Below are 16039 nucleotides of genomic sequence, written 5' to 3'. Positions count from 1 at the left end.
CCACGGCGAAGTGATTCCAGAAGTTGTAGAGCTTAATAGTCAAGAGGGAGGGCGATGGATTTAAATTCCAGCACTACACCAACCGATCATGTGATTTGGGGCAAGTTACTCTTCCTCTTCACACCTTAGTTTCTAAACCTGTTTATATGAAATCTTAATAAAATAATCTACATAAGTGATTTAATAAAATAATCCATACGAGTGATTTAGAATAACACCCAAAAGATTTTATAAAGCTTCATTATATTGTCATCCAAGAAGTTACACTGCTGGCATTTAAAAGAAATTTTAATTGTGGAAAATGTCTTAAATGTGAGGTTATTTGGAGAAAGCTATAAGTCATTTATGTAATAAGTCACTATAAATCATTCTTTAGTAAAACCACTGAGATTAATTACTAATGCACAGTGATTAGATATCCATTTAGTTGCCCTCACCATCTGGGAGCAATTTGGAGAAGACAGGGAAAATGAAAAAAACTGTAGGGTAACAGAATTTTGGATAAATGTGCATAAAGCTACTTCAACATATTAGAAAGTGCATGTGGGCTAGGGGTACAGTGAGGTATAGAGTCTTCAAAATAATATTAGTGCTGGAATATCATATCTTTATATCCTTTATTGAATATGCATTCCAGAAGGAGAAGGAGAGAGAGAAGAGATCTATTTACAGAGTCCTGGGATACACAGAAGGTAAGTTTATACGGAACTGTCATTTTTTTCTTTTGTAATTTACAGATGCAAAGTCAGTCTCTTTTGCAGTTAGCAATCTTATATTTTATTGTCCTTTCAGTAACCTGACCATGCAGTTGCCTGTAATTTAAATATCGGCTATTTGGAGAAAGTTATTTTCTGAACTATTCTATTTTTAATACCCTTTGAAACTAAGTTTTTTATATGAATATAAATAAAGGAGCAATTACCCTGGCGTAATAACAATCAACACTATGCCTTCCCTAAATCTTTGTTCCTTTTCTAGGGCTGCTATGACAAATTACCAAAACTGGGTGGCTTAAAACAACAGAAATCTATTCTTCCGTAATTCTGGAGGGTTGAAGTACAAGAAACAGTGTCAGAAGTACTGGTTTCTTCGTGGGATGAGAATCCATCCCATGCTTCTATCCAGCTTCTAGTGGAGCTGTCGATCCTTGGCTGGTAGACACATCGCTCCAGTCTCTGCCCCTCTCATCACTGTTCTCAGCTGTGTGTGTGTATCTGCCTTCCTTCTTTGCTTATGGAGACCCCAGTTATCTTGGACTTAAAGGCCCACCCCTCTCCAGCACAGCGTTGTTTGAGCTTAGCTAATTACAAGGATCCTATTTTCAAATGAGGTCACATTATGAGGTTCTGAGGAGGACATGAATTTGCAGGGGACAGTATCCAACCCAGGAGAGGACATAATATTTTTATGTCATAAGGTTATTGTGATGGTTAAATTGCATAAAAGAACCAGAAACGTAGCAAGCACGTAGAAGAACGTAATGATATTCATTATTATTATTATCTTTGGAGTTAAGTTATTAATTAGTGTATACTTATGTTATACAGCCAAAGAACTTTTTTATTTCCTTATGGGCTGCAGGAGTTTGATGAGCTGTAAAAGTTTCTTCCTTATTCTGCCTTGCTCCTGCCCCTTAGTGTTTAACTAAAAGACTAGAAACTTCCTTCTGGGTTTGCAGATAAGAGGGATATGTATTTTCATGCTCATTATCCCCACTATACTTCAGATCTCTTTCTTTAATGCATAGCATCCTGTTTATGAAATTTCGCAAAAAAAGTTGCTATGGATTGAACATTTATGTCTTCCCAAAATTCATATGTTGAAATCCTAATGCCTAATGCGATGATATTAGGAGGTGGAGACTTTGGGATGTAATTAGATCATGAGGGTGGCATCTTCGTGAATGGGATTAGTGCCTTTTTAAGGACAGAAGAGCTTGCTTCCTCTTTCTGCTCTTTGCAATGTGAGGATCCTGAGAAGACAGTTGTCTGCAAACCAAGAAACAGGCCCGCAGGCCCTCACTGGACTCTTTTTTTTTCTCAAGTTAGGAAAATATTCTCTTAATCTTGGACTTCCCAGCCTCCAGAACTGTGAGGAATAAGTGTTTGTGGTTTAAGCAACCGAGTCTACAGTATTTTGTTACAGCAGCCCAAACTAAGACAAAAAATTCCCCAATTCCTAGCCAAAAGTATATAAATTTCTTTTCATTTTAACTATTTGCAATGGAATTCTACATGGCCAAAAGCCAAGTACTAAAAAGGTTCTGACAATCCAACATGTGTTCATCAGATGCCTTCATAATTTATCAGTTTAACTTTTTGTTTATTAAGTAGTTACTTTTGCAAAAAATATTTTTTTTGTTTGTTGGCAAAAAACATGGATTGCTTCTTGATGCCAACTGTAGAATCAAGAAACCTTGCTTTATTTCATCAGCCACTTCAGCAAGAAATAAATTGGTGCTCTGTCATACACAATTTTGGGATTCCCTTCTTCATCCTTAGCCTTTGTCTACTCATGCCAATCCAGTCACATTTATTGTTGTGAATTTGGGGAATGAAAGGGAGCTTTGCAACTGTCTATATTAGGTATCCAACTTTTTCAGGTTTTTGTAGAATAATATTTTGAAGGATTATTAAAGAGTTAATAGGTTGGACTGTCAAAAAAAGACATTAGAACTACTTCATTCTCTTTTTTAAAAGATAACCTGTATAAGGAATCATGGCACTTGAATTTTCATTTTGCTTTCTTCTTAAAAACACTAACGTCTGGCTGGTCATGGTGGCTCACGCTTGTAATCCCAACACTTTGGGAGGCTCAGGTGGGCGGATCGTCTGAGGTCAGGAGTTTGAGACCAGCCTGGCCAACATGGCGAAACTCCATCTCTACTAAAAATACAAAAATTAGCTGGGCGTGATGGTGCTTGCCTGTAATCCCAGCTACTCGTGAGGCTGAGGCAGAATTGCTTGAACCTGGGAGGTGGGGGTTGCAGTGAGCCGAGATTGCGCCACTGCACTCCAACTTGGGCAACAGAGCGAGACTTTGACTCAAAAAAAACCAACAACACTAAGGTCAATCTAAATTTTTAAATTACTCATCAAAAGACCTTTCTCTAGTTTCTTTTGTCTCTTAATTTGTCTTTCTTTTTTCACACCTGCATATTTTCTGTTACATACATACATATGTGGTCAAAGTGACTTGATTACGGTAGAGAAGATTAATGATTATACAATATCATCTTGATGTCAGTTTTGTTTTGTTAACTTTTTGTATGTTAAGTTGCTAATTTTTTAAAGTTCAGACACTGTGTTAGAATTTCCATATAAAAATGGTAATAATTGCTCTTATCAAAATAGCTTAACATTGGGAGAGGGAGTTCTACATTGAAACAGGTAATTCATAGCACAATACAGCAAGTATTAATCTAGACTAGATTTCTGTTGCATCTCAGTCAAGAATATGATTTCTAACAGAAGTTCAATACAATGAGAATGTTTTATCAAATTAATTATAATGGAAACTTGTCCCATATCATGCCTGCATTTATGAGAGATATGTTTTGAATGTCTTCATTAGTTGTTGAAATGCAGTGAATTATTGACACTCTCTGCTGTTTGTCTTTCTAGGCACCCAATAACTATAGAAGTCCCATCTCTACCAGTCAACCTACCAATCAATCCATGGATGATACAAGAGAGGATATTTATGTCAACTATCCAACCTTCTCTCGCAGACCAAAGACTAGAGTTTAAGCTTATTCTTGACATGAGTGCATTAGTAATGACTCTTAATGTACTCATGCATGGATCTTTATGCAATTTTTTCCACTACCCAAGGTCTACCTTAGATACTAGTTGTCTGAATTGAGTTCCTTTGATAGGAAAAATACTTCATTACCTAAAATCATTTTTCATAGAACTGTTTCAGAAAACCTGACTCTAACTTGTTTATATACAAAAGAAAACTTACTGTATCATATAACAGAATGATCCAGGGGAGATTAAGCTTTGGGCAAGGGCTATTTACCAGGGCTTAAATGTTGTGTCTAGAATTAAGTATGGGCATAAACTGGCTTCTGAATCCCTTTCCAGAGTGTTGGATCCATTTCCCTGGTCTTGGCCTCACTCTCATGCAGGCTTTCCTCTTGTGTTGGCAAGATGGCTGCCAACTCTTGGCAATTCATACATCCTTGTTTCTGTCTGGTAGAGAGTTTGCTTCTCAAATGGAGCAAACAAATTTGATTATTTTTTCATTGTTAAATAGGCATCATGACCAGAAAGGATGGAATGGCTTAAGTAAACTAAGGGTTCACTTCTAGAGCTGAGAAGCAGGGTCAAAGCACAATATTGGGCAATTCGGAGCATGGTTAGAAGAGGGAAGGGGAGTCTCAAAACTGGAGACAAATATTGACTGCAGTGATTAACCAAGACATTCTTGGTTAACTAAAAAGTGAAATATGGGATGGATTCTAGAAATGGGGTATCTCTGTCCATACTTCTAGAATCCACTCTATCAGCATAGTCCAGAAGAGTACCTGGCAATAGAAGAAATGAATATTCAAGAGAAAGATAAATGTGAGAGGGCAATCCCTTACTATTCTCATATATATTTATCTCTCATTCTGTATAGAATTCTTGCCGCCATCCCAGGTCTAGCCTTAGGAGCAAATGTAGTAGATAGTCCAATAATAAATAACTTAATGTTTTGGACATATTTTGTCTACTTTTGAGAATTATTTTTAATATGTAAATTCTCTCAAAAGGGTCAGGCACCTAGTTATTATTTTTTAACGATTATGTGAAAGTTGAATATAATATACCACTAAAAGTGACAGTTGAAAGTGGTGGCATAGGATGGTAGGGTAGAAATTTGGGAGGGAAAAAAGAAATTGGGAGGGTACAGGCAACAGGAGAAAGGAGTCAAACCACAGAAAAATACAAAGGGAGACTTCTGCTTCACTATTCAGACAAAGACAGCCCTAATGACATCACCAACAGTCAAAGCAATTAGAGACCATACCTAATATTGTTTAAATTCTAGATGTAGGCAAACAATGAAAAGTATTTGCCAAACTGAATAAAACTGTCATGGTTACCTTGAAAGGACAATGGTTATTATTAAATATAGTGATCATTCATGTCTAAAAGATTCATTATTTATCTCTAAAGATTTCTAAAGACCACCATCTAGAAAAGATGCATTATGAAGGCTGTATTTAAATATCAAAGTTGTGGACTTCATGATAATCTTAAATGAAGCAAATCCAAATTCTCCTGTTGCCTAGACAGATTCTAAGATGTAATTTACACTTTTAAGCTAATTAGTGAGAATTTTATGATTTTAGCCTTAAATACCATGTATGCCAAATAATGCACTTGTTTTGTGAATTACAGAAATGGTAAGTGCCCACATTTCTGTGAATTATAAAATTTGTGAGTTTCTTTTAACACTTTTCAGGAGTGAAAAAATAAAAACGACCATTTCCTGGTTGTACTTAAGTATATGCAAGAAGGGTAAACTCTCATTTTTATTATGTTTGCTTAAAGATCTTTTTATACCTGGATTCATGAAATGTTTCCACAAATATATTAGTGTAACAAACTTGAAAGGCAGTTTACAAGAAAGCACACTACTATCAGATCAATCAAAGATTCCGTGAGTGAATTTATTGGTTTGCATGGTGAAGCAAGCTTAACATCAATTAAAAGGTAAATAATTTCTTTTCTGAATGGTAAAGACAATCAAAATATTACTTTCTGGAAAACTCCAATAACCAAATTCTCAATGATTAGTGTATGTGAGCAGGAAAACATTTTTACAGTTGTAGTATGGGGACATATAAATCCAATTTTAAGAGAGAAAATAATGACTGGGTGTGGAAGGGACAGTATAGTCAGATACAATTGTCATGGTGGTTTTTACTGGGAACTTCATGAAAGACTTTTGTAGCAAACCACTGCAGTATTGCAAAGCCTCCAGAACATTTGGAACTTGTCTCTTTTTCCTTGTGTGTGTTTGTGTTTTTGGTCTCTCATTCAAAATATTGGTGAGAACTATTTACTCTGTCCTTTCTTCTCTATATATTCTTCCTCTACAGAGTGTAGGATTTTTTCAGGAATTTGGAGCCATCCTAAGTCCTCCCGAAAATTCTCTGACCTCTTCTGATGCTCCTGTTATACCCTCAGGGGTAATGCTTGTGAAATTCCATTCATTCATTTTCTTTCTCTGGACATCTTTACTTACCAAAGCACTTTCATTGTCATCTTTTTAACATCATCCCTAATTCGTGATAGTTTTGGAACTCTCCCTAGTATATGTTTCTCCCCCTCTACTCTTTTGCACCTATGATTCTGATTGTTACTAAGAAAGCAGATTAAAAACAGATCCACAGAATAAAAGATCAGAATTCCAGTAAATTATATTTTAAATACAGATACTTTTTACAAGTTGCTGCTTTGGAAGCAAAATGCTTCTTAAGTTTTACATATATATATATATATACATATATATATATACACATATAATTTATATTGATGGATAATACATTAAGAATCTATGCTTCCTTTGAATGCCATTAATATTTATGTTAAAGTAACCAATGAAAGGAAATTACTTTGTTATAATAAGATAGGGAGACTTGTTAATGGAGTACACAGTTTTGTCAGGGAAAGAGCACATCTTATTGAACTATGATGACTAATGCATTGACTATATTATTATAAGAGATACATTCAAACTTTATTTAAAGAACTTTAGGTATAATATGTTGAGAAAATAAAATAGAAATTTCATTTACTTGTAATCATGCTTAAAATGGGAGGCAGGTAGGTGAGGATATAATTTTTAGTAAAAACTCCAATTTACGTTTTAAGTAATTCAGTGTATTACTAAAATACTATATATATAAACTTAAAATACATGGGTTATCAATTTAAAAGACAAAGTAAAAATACTTTTAGTAGGCATTCTTTGATTGTGAACATCCAAGTTATATTGGTTTGTATAGAACGGCATGAAGTAAAAATTACAGCTGTATAACTGTAGTTTTCTAAATTGAGAGAGTCCACATTGTAATTAGAGATCACTGTGACCAAAATGCTTCTCCTTGATTTATAATGATGTACTGTATTTTGTACTGCTTATATGAAATTTCAGCAAGATTGACGATATTATAAAGATGCTTATAAAGTGTAAGCGGAGACGCTAAATTGTGAGTACAAAGTTTCTTTTTCACAACAGTGATAAGAAAATATCTTTAAAAAATATAAGACAATATAAACATGTCATCATTAGTTTAGCTACTATTAAAATGTAACATCTAGAAAGTACTGACCTCCACCTTCAGACTTCTGTATAAGTATATTTTTTCACTGATCTGTTCGTTAGAATTCTTCCAGCCAAGACTCTGGGCTCTTAAAACATGTATCTGAAAACTAAAAACAGGTTTATTTTTTTGAAAGCTTCTCTATTTCTAGTGATTCAATAGGTAGAAAAATAGCTTCTAGAATTAACTGCAATGCTTTCTAAGGAAATTTTATAAATCCTCAAGGTCGGTTTACACATATTTTTCCAGATTCAGAGCACTAACTATGTTGTAAGATGTAAGAAAAGGTCTATTTGGAAGTATGAGTAATAAATGTCTGGGATAATTCTGGTTTATTTCGTATTATCCTTGTTAGAATAAGTTATATGGTCAACCTGTTCAGAACACTTTTTCTAGTGTTAGTGTGTACTTTTGGATTTTTGGTTCTTGTAGGGTATAGAAATATTTTCCTCGATGTCTTGTATTCTGTTGTTTTGAATGAATAAAACACAATGTTTCACGCTCACTACTTTCATTTGCCATAGAGAAATAGCAGGGAAAAATTTCTACAGAATAAAATTAACTGATGAATTACATGCAGAAAAAATTCAAATCAATGATACATTGTAATTTTTATCTCAATGCAATGTTCTTTGTATTTTATTTTATTATTATTTTTTTGAGACGGAGTTTCACTTTTGTTGCCCGGGCCGGAGTGCAATGGCACAATCTCGGCTCACCACAACCTCTGCCTCCTGGATTCAAGTGATTCTCCTGCCTCAGCCTCCTGAATAGCTGGGATTACAGGCATACGCCAACATGCCTGGCTAATTTTGTATTTTTAGTGGAGATGGGGTTTCTCCATGTTGGTCAGGCTTGTCTTGAACTCTGGACCTCAGGTGATCCACCTGCCTCAGCCTCCCAAATTGCTGGGATTACAGGCATGAGCGACCACTCCTGGCCTTGTTCTTTGTATTTTATAAGTGCATGTAGTGCAAAGGATCAAAGGGCTTTACAGGTTTTTGTTTGTTTGTTTGTTTTTCCCGAAACATAGTAGTCCCTTGCCCTTCCTCATTTTTGTTACCTTGAGACAACAAATTTTACTACTTCTAACTCATTATTTTATTTATGTTCACTTTTCTGAATAGCATGCTTATGACACTAATACTTTTTTTTTTCAATTTTAGACATTCATTATTCATTTAGATGTCTTTCTCTCCCCAGACTCACCACATAAAATACTCTTCTCATGTCTCTTTCAGAAATATTTGTATTAAAATATGATTATATCAATATTTGGCATTTATTTCTTATGACCTTGCCAGTGCTCTTAGTTAAACTACATGGTAAAAATGATTTTGCTTTCCCTCCTACATAACTTTTTTTCCACCTAGAGCTAATAATTGTCATTCTGGGGACTGACTTTTTCTGTATTTACCATAAATTGACCTGAAACTCCTCAGTGATGCAGCAGGAATTCTAGCAATGTCAACTTCCTTAGAAAGACTCCATTAGAAGCTTGACTTGGGGCTAGAAGGAGAGGCACAAAACTGCCATCCTGGTGTCTCCCTTCATCCAGAAAAAGGGGGAGGAATATATGAAACCTAGAATCCACTCTAAAACATTTTCCAGAACAAAAGGACATGTGTTTCCACGTTGTAAATGTTTAACAAGTGCCCATAACAAGGAATAATAAGTCTATTATGTTTGCTTTTGTGTCTGTAAAAGTTGGGGGTATTGGTTGTAAGCACGAAAACAGATATTGACTGTTGAAGGAAAAAAAAATACGAGGTCAGGAGTTTGAGACCAACTTGGCCAATATGGTGAAACCCTGTCTTAGTAAAAATAGAAAAATTAGCCAGGCCTGGTGGCACGCACCTGTAGTCCCAGCTACTTGGGAGGTTGAGGCAGAAGAATCGCTTGAACCCGGGAGGCAGAGGTTGCAGTGAGCCAAGATCGCGCCACTGCACTCCACCCTGGGCAACAGAGTGAGACTCTGTCTCAAAAAAAAAAAAAAAAAAAAAAGTTAAGTATTTGAACATAGGGGTGGCTCATAGAATTCCCAGGACGCCCGATGGAGTAGGCTTGCAAAATACAACATGTGGCAACTCCAGTGGGAAACGAGGCAGGAAACACTTGTTTCCTGCAGAAAACAACAATTTGGGCTTCAACACCCTCCCTAGAACACAGGGCAGTGAATCTGAGCAGCATCAGTACCCCACGTTCGGATGAGTCCTGAGCCCCTATTTTTATTCACTGACTTATTCCAAAATCAGTGTCTCTTAAATATATCTGGAAGGCAGCAGCTGGTATCTCCCCCTTCAGCTTCCATAGTGGCAGTGAGGGTACAACTTACTTTCCAAACAGAACACACTGCAACATTCCCTCCAGGCTCGTTGAAGAACTTCAGCTGACAAATGTCCCTACTCGACCAGATGATAGTTTTCTTAAAGGCAGGGTTTAATATACCCTTTTATAAATGTTTCAAGGCCCTGTGTAATACCTGAGTTTATTCCAGATGTAACTAAATATATCCAGGATTGTTTTAAAATAAATTGCTGAAGAAACAAATAAATACAGTTAGTATCTATATCAATATTCTCAATTGGCAGTTTTGCAATGATGGCCGATAGTTCATTTTTAGTAACACTATTGACATTGCATTTGGATATTAGGGTTTACTAATCATCTGCATGTATACATTGCATATTTTTCTAGACTTTAACTTTATTAAAATCTATTGATTTTTAAACCTGCAACTTATGTCTAGACACAGGTGTACCTTTACAAGAACTACCTTTTTTTTTTGGTAACATACTACCTCCAAAATTTCAAGTAAGAAGTTGATTTTTGTCCATTTTTAAATGGAAAACTTGTAATCAAAATGCCACAAAATTATACTGTGTATCATTTGACCTATAGAAACCAATATTATTACAGGAAGAAAGCAGAGCCAATCTTCTACCTGTGGTCAAATAAGTGGAGGCCCTTTGTAGACTAAGTTCTCATGAGTTTAAAATACCAAGCATAAGTTCTCCAAATTCCTGAAAAGGAAGCCTTGTGTTGTATTGCCCAGCCATATTTGTAAGACATAAAAATAAAACTTGAGAAGAGGCTATGATAACTTACTTTCTTCATTCTTCAAAATTTACATAATCTCAACTGATTTTATGGTTTTATGAAAATGCATTCTTAAGATATATCCTTTTTCAATCATGTATTCATTACATCCTTTATGCCAGGTATCCAAAAGTACTTACAGAGCATTATTCTTTGATCAGCTGCCTGAGTAAGACTTTGAGCTCTCCAATATACTCTTAGTGATACTAAGTTTTCTGAGTAACAGCTTTGGATGTGGCTTCAGTTGAGCTGATTTATCCCACACTTTATTTTTATCGTATAATGGTCCTCAGAAGCAAATTTTGATTTCTTTTTAGCTCACATAAAAAATGTACAAAGAAATGTAATGGCTCAGTAGCTTCTGGAGATATAGATTACTCTTCTAACCTTTCTGTAATTTTGTATGTCTATTTTATAATTCTTTCAATGTCTAATGAATAGCTATCTTTTTTTGAGACGGAGTCTCGCTCTGTCGCCCAGGCTGCAGTGCAGTGGTGCGATCTCGGCTCACTGCAAGCTCCGCCTCCCAGGTTCACGCCATTCTCCTGCCTCAGCCTCCCGAGTAGCTGGGACTACAGGCGCCCACCACCACGCCCAGCTAATTTTTTGTATTTTTAGTAGAGACGGGGTTTCACCGTGTTAGCCAGGATGGTCTCTATCTCCTGACCTCGTGATCTGCCCGCCACGGCCTCCCAACGTGCTGGGATTACAGGCGTGAGCCACCGCGCCCGGCCTCTTTAGTTTCTTAAGGTGGAAGCCTAGATTATTGATTTTATATGTTGTTTTCTTTTCCAATAGTGGCACTTAATGCTATAAATTTCACTTTGTTCCACAAGTTTTGGTAAGCTCTATTTTTATTTTCATTTAGTCCAAAATATTTTAAAATTTCTTTTGATATTTCTTCTTTGAGCCATGAATTATTTACAATGTGTTGTTTAATCTCTATATATTTTGGAATTTTTCTACTTTATATCTCTTACAGATTTCTAAATTTCATCATGTTTTTAAAACATTCTTTGTATAATTTCTATTCTTTTAAATTTTTCAGGTGTATTTTATGGCCCAGAATATGGTCTGTCTTGCAGAATGTTTCATGTGATCTTAAGAAGAATGTTCATTCTGCTGTTGAGTGTAATATTCTACAAATGTCCATTAGATTAAACTGATTGATACCACTGTTCAGATTATCTATATCCTTTCTGATTTTCCCTCTTCTTGATCTATCACATACTGACAGATCAAGTGATCAAGTCTCGTTAAAGACTGCAAGTATAATAGTGGATTTTTCTATTTCTCCTTGCAGTTTTGTTAGTTTTTGTCTCATGTATCTTGATACTCTTGTTAGTACATATACTTTCAGAATCGTTAGGTTTTCTTGGAAAATTGACCCCTTTACCACATGTAATGTCCCTTTTATTCTTGATAATCTTTCTTGTTCTGTCTGCTTTTTCTGATATTAACATAACTTTCAGTTTTTTAAAAAATTAACATTAGCATCTCACATCTTTATCCTTTTAATTTTAAATTATCTAAATATTTATATTTAATGTGCCTTTCTTATAGACAATGTATAGTTGCGTCTATTTGTAATTTCCCCACTTTTCTTACTTAAAAATGTTATATAGGAGTTGTATATATTTGGGGGGTACATGTGATGTTTTGATATCTGTATACAATATGTAATGATCATATTGGGTAATCGTGATATCTATCACCTCTAACATTCATCTTTTTTGTGTGTTTAAACCCACCACTTCTAATTGGTACATTTAGATTATTCAAATTTAAGTGATTATTGATATAGTTGGATTAATATCGACTATGTTTGTAACTTTTCTATCCTTGCACTCGTTCTTTCTTTTTTAACCTCGCTTCTTTTTCTGTGTTCTCTGATTTTAACTGGGGTTTTTACATGATTTAATTTTCTCTCTTGGCATATCTTTCATTGATCAACCTAGGTTTTTCTCCTTTTCCCCTCTTTTTTTTTTGGTATTTATTCTATTTAGTGTTATCTGAGCTACCTGAGTTGGTGTCTATCACTAATTTTGGCAAGTTCCCAGACATTATTACTTCTAACATTCTTTTGCTCCATTCTTTCTTCTTTTTCAATTATTCCATAGTCTTGAATGTTCTGGGTTTTTCCCACTCTTTGAATTTTAGTTTGAAAAGTTTCTATTGGCCTAGCTTCAAAGTCATTGATTCTTCCTTCGGGGTTCCAAGTCAACTGATAATTGCATCAAAGATATCCTTCCTTTCTATTACTATGTTTTTTATTGCTACCATTTCTTTTTTATTCCTTGTTAGTGTTTCCATCTTTCTTCTTACATTATCCATCTGTTGTCTATTTTTTTATGAGAGCTCTTAACATATTAATGATAAGTTCCATGTCTGATAATTCTGACACGTGTCATGTCTCTATCTGGTTCCAATGATTGCTTTATCTCTTCAGAGCATGACTTTTCTTGCCTTTTGACGTTCTTTGACATGTCTTTTGAATTTTTTGTTGCAAGCCAGATCTGGTGTGTTATGTAATAGGAACAGGTAAATAGGTCTTTAGCTTGCAGACTTATCTTAATCTGACTAACTATTAGACTGTGTTTAAAGTCTGTTATAACCATAGGTGCTAAATTTCTTCAAATTCCTCTAGTGTCTTTGTTTTGTTTGTTTATGTGTTTTTCCCCTTCATGAGTTCAGGCTTCCCTAAGTGCTCCTCTTCAGAGAGACTTTCTGTCTTGCAGCTCTTTCCTCTGCAATTCACTGTTACTATACTGGAGCCCTGTTGGTGTAGTACTAAGCTGTGGGAAAGGAGAGTGCTCTGTAATCTTACAGTGAAATCTCAGTCTTTTAGTGGGTCTGTGTCTGGGACATTCACAGAGCGTCTCCAGTGGTATTGCTTCCTCATCCTCAACTCCCTTTCCTGGCTGCAGCATTCCCAACGTATTTCTTTGAAGGCCTGCCCCCTGTTGACTGTTATTTTCCCTCTTTCCTTAAGTGGGACAGGGAGACTTCAGGGGCTGGGATGAGGTTTGGGAATCGTGCTTGGCAGAGTCCTTTCCATCTTTGTTACCAAGAAGGTTCATGGCTTGTTTCTCAATGGATGTACCTCTCTATCTGTTGCCAGAGCCACAAGGAAATTTTTCTTGGATCCTCATAATGAGAACCTTGGAGTTTCCTACTGGAAAAGCCCTTGAATGTGTGGAGTGCCTCAAGAGCACAGCCCCCATGGGTTTCTTGCTCGCACCAGTCCACAAACAGATGCCAGCAATTCACCCAACTTACCATATAAAGGCTCATACTAGTTTATGGCTCCAGTGCTTTGACTCCAGATAAATGGCTATTGGTTGCTGTATCTCTCTGGATGTATCTGTATCTCCAGATTTTGGGGTGGCAGTTTGCTCAGGACCTTGGTTCTCTAATAGGTCTAAGAAAAGTCATTGATTTTCAGCTTTCCAGCTTTGTCTTGTTATAAGCATGGCAGCAACATCTTCCATGCTCTTAACATGATGACACTAAAGGCAGAAGTCAATCTCCATGTATAAACATTTTAACACGTATGTTTTTTGTTATCGTGGTTTCTGACCTGTCTCTTTGCCCTGACTTTCTGATACTGCACTAGGGTTCCTGTTGCTGGACTCCATTCCGTATGACTTGCTCTCGCCTAGGCTGCTCTTTGGCTCATCTTTATAAATCATGATCCAAAATGAGGAACATATTTATTTTTTAAATAAATATGAAATGAAGTATAGACATCAAACTGAAGATGAGTAGATCATACTGAGTTTCACTGTCTGTGCTTGGATCAACATCAGGCCTTATACAAATATTCAAGTCCAGAGGCAAAAGGTAATAAGGAAAATTTGTAGCACAAGCCACAAGGAGATAACATGTCAAGTCTATGCGATTGGAAATAAACTAACGATGAACTGCTGGGGATGCGCACTCATCACAGAGCTCAGTCTAAAGCACCAGATTTCATAAGCTTTTTTTTGGGGGAAATTCTGTTAAAATGAAATATGAGACACATGGTGGTGTTTCACTCATCATATGTGTTCAATATTAATTCATTTTAAGGTTTAGTTGCACAAAAGGTAAATGAGAATTAGAAGACTCCATGGGTAAGAGGAGCCACAGAAGTAAAGCATTGTCAAGGGTTCTATGTCTATATATTTAAATATTAGGCTTCTGAGAAAAAAACACAATAGGAAGGAAGACGAACAGAACAGAGGGCAGAAGGTCTATACGTCCTGAGGCCTTTTATGCAATGTTTGTTTGTGGAATGTTTTTTAAGAATGTGTGAGAGTCATTTTAATGTGAAATAAAGACCTACGTCTACAGACTTGCCTCATAGTTTGTTCACTCCATATGGTCATATGTAAATAGTGCAAAGCTTTTATAAACAGATCATTTAATAATTTCTTAAAGCTGAACCCCTTTTCTCTCTACAGTTTAGTGGAAGTAGTGTTGAATATTTTCTGTTAGTATAGATAAACAAATGAACAAACAAACCCAATACTGCCCAAAACATGTTACTATCTTTTCCAGGTTAAGAAAAAGCTTAAATAATAACTGACCAGTAAGAATCACATGGCATTTTAGCTTCAGGAAGAATATTGTGTCTAGATAGAAACAAAAAAAGTCAAATGCGATCTCTTTTACTAAATAGTGAACGGTAATGATCTGAACTACATGAGAGATCACAGTGTTCTTATATATTAAAAATAATGTCCCAAACCCCACCCATAAGCTTAAGTTAAACACATGGTTAAATATACCATCAACATGTTATCATTTACAAGGTAAAACACCATAATGTAACATCTCTTGGCGTATAGTGTCTCTTAGATACCTATGTGTTTAACATCTCCATTAAAGAGTTGGACACTACAAATGTCACATGAAGGATGGAGTTATGTTTTGTTCATGAATTTAGAGAACATTTTATACTATATGTAATGTTGGTTTTACCTGAGATATCAATTGTCACCCCAAATCAGTCTAAGTTGTGCATAATCTTAAAAGTGCAATGGACATTATCTCCCATTAAATGCCTACTCATCCCACTTACAAATTCTAGACTTACAACAATTCCATTTTAGTTACATTTCCTAGTCAGATCTCTTGATGATCCATGCATTTTAGAATTTAGAATGCCATCCCTTTTCACTATTGAGAAAAAGGGTCAGATATGAGGAGGGAGAGGAAGGGAGGGAGGAGAGGAGAGCTGAGTAGAACATTTTAAATCTATTTCTTGTAACATTTTTCTTTAGATTGTTCTGATGAGAGTAAAGTGACTAGTTACAGTAAGTAAAATGGGTTATTTCTGAGTAGTGGTCTTAATAATTTATTTTTTGGGGGGTAGCATGAATTTCTAGCTCTATATTTGGTTCTTTGAAATGTACTTGGATTTGTTAAAAACCGTAAGCCTCAAAAACAGCAGGTTACCTAAAAACAGCAGGTTATCTGTAACTTTTAATAGATACTGGAACAAGAAAGGAATTTCTTAAGTCAAATGGTACTCAAAGGACAGTCATTAAGCAAGATTAGACTAAGTATATCTGCCTCATGGCTTGAGGAATACACTTCCTCTCCGGATGGTGAGCCAAATCTTACAGAAGGGAC

At 35.6% G+C, this 16039-nt stretch overlaps 1 protein-coding gene across 3 annotated transcripts in view; it reads left to right on the top strand.

Moving 5' to 3' along the window:
• Positions 1 to 15137, top strand: part of CD226 (CD226 molecule) — a 118742-nt gene extending 103605 nt beyond the window's left edge. For all 3 annotated transcript variants that reach the window (XM_055368328.2, XM_063699307.1, XM_063699308.1), the window contains exons 6-7: positions 638 to 692; positions 3624 to 15137. In XM_055368328.2, the coding sequence (XP_055224303.1) occupies positions 638 to 692; positions 3624 to 3749 (181 nt within the window). In that variant the 3' untranslated portion in view covers positions 3750 to 15137. The remainder of the gene's footprint in view (positions 1 to 637; positions 693 to 3623) is intronic.
• The last annotated feature ends 902 nt before the right edge of the window (positions 15138 to 16039 follow it).

The sequence above is a fragment of the Gorilla gorilla genome, chromosome 17 (genome assembly GCF_029281585.2).
Source record: "Gorilla gorilla gorilla isolate KB3781 chromosome 17, NHGRI_mGorGor1-v2.1_pri, whole genome shotgun sequence".
Taxonomy (NCBI): Eukaryota; Metazoa; Chordata; class Mammalia; order Primates; family Hominidae; genus Gorilla; species Gorilla gorilla.
This window is presented reverse-complemented; position numbering and strand designations above follow the sequence as displayed.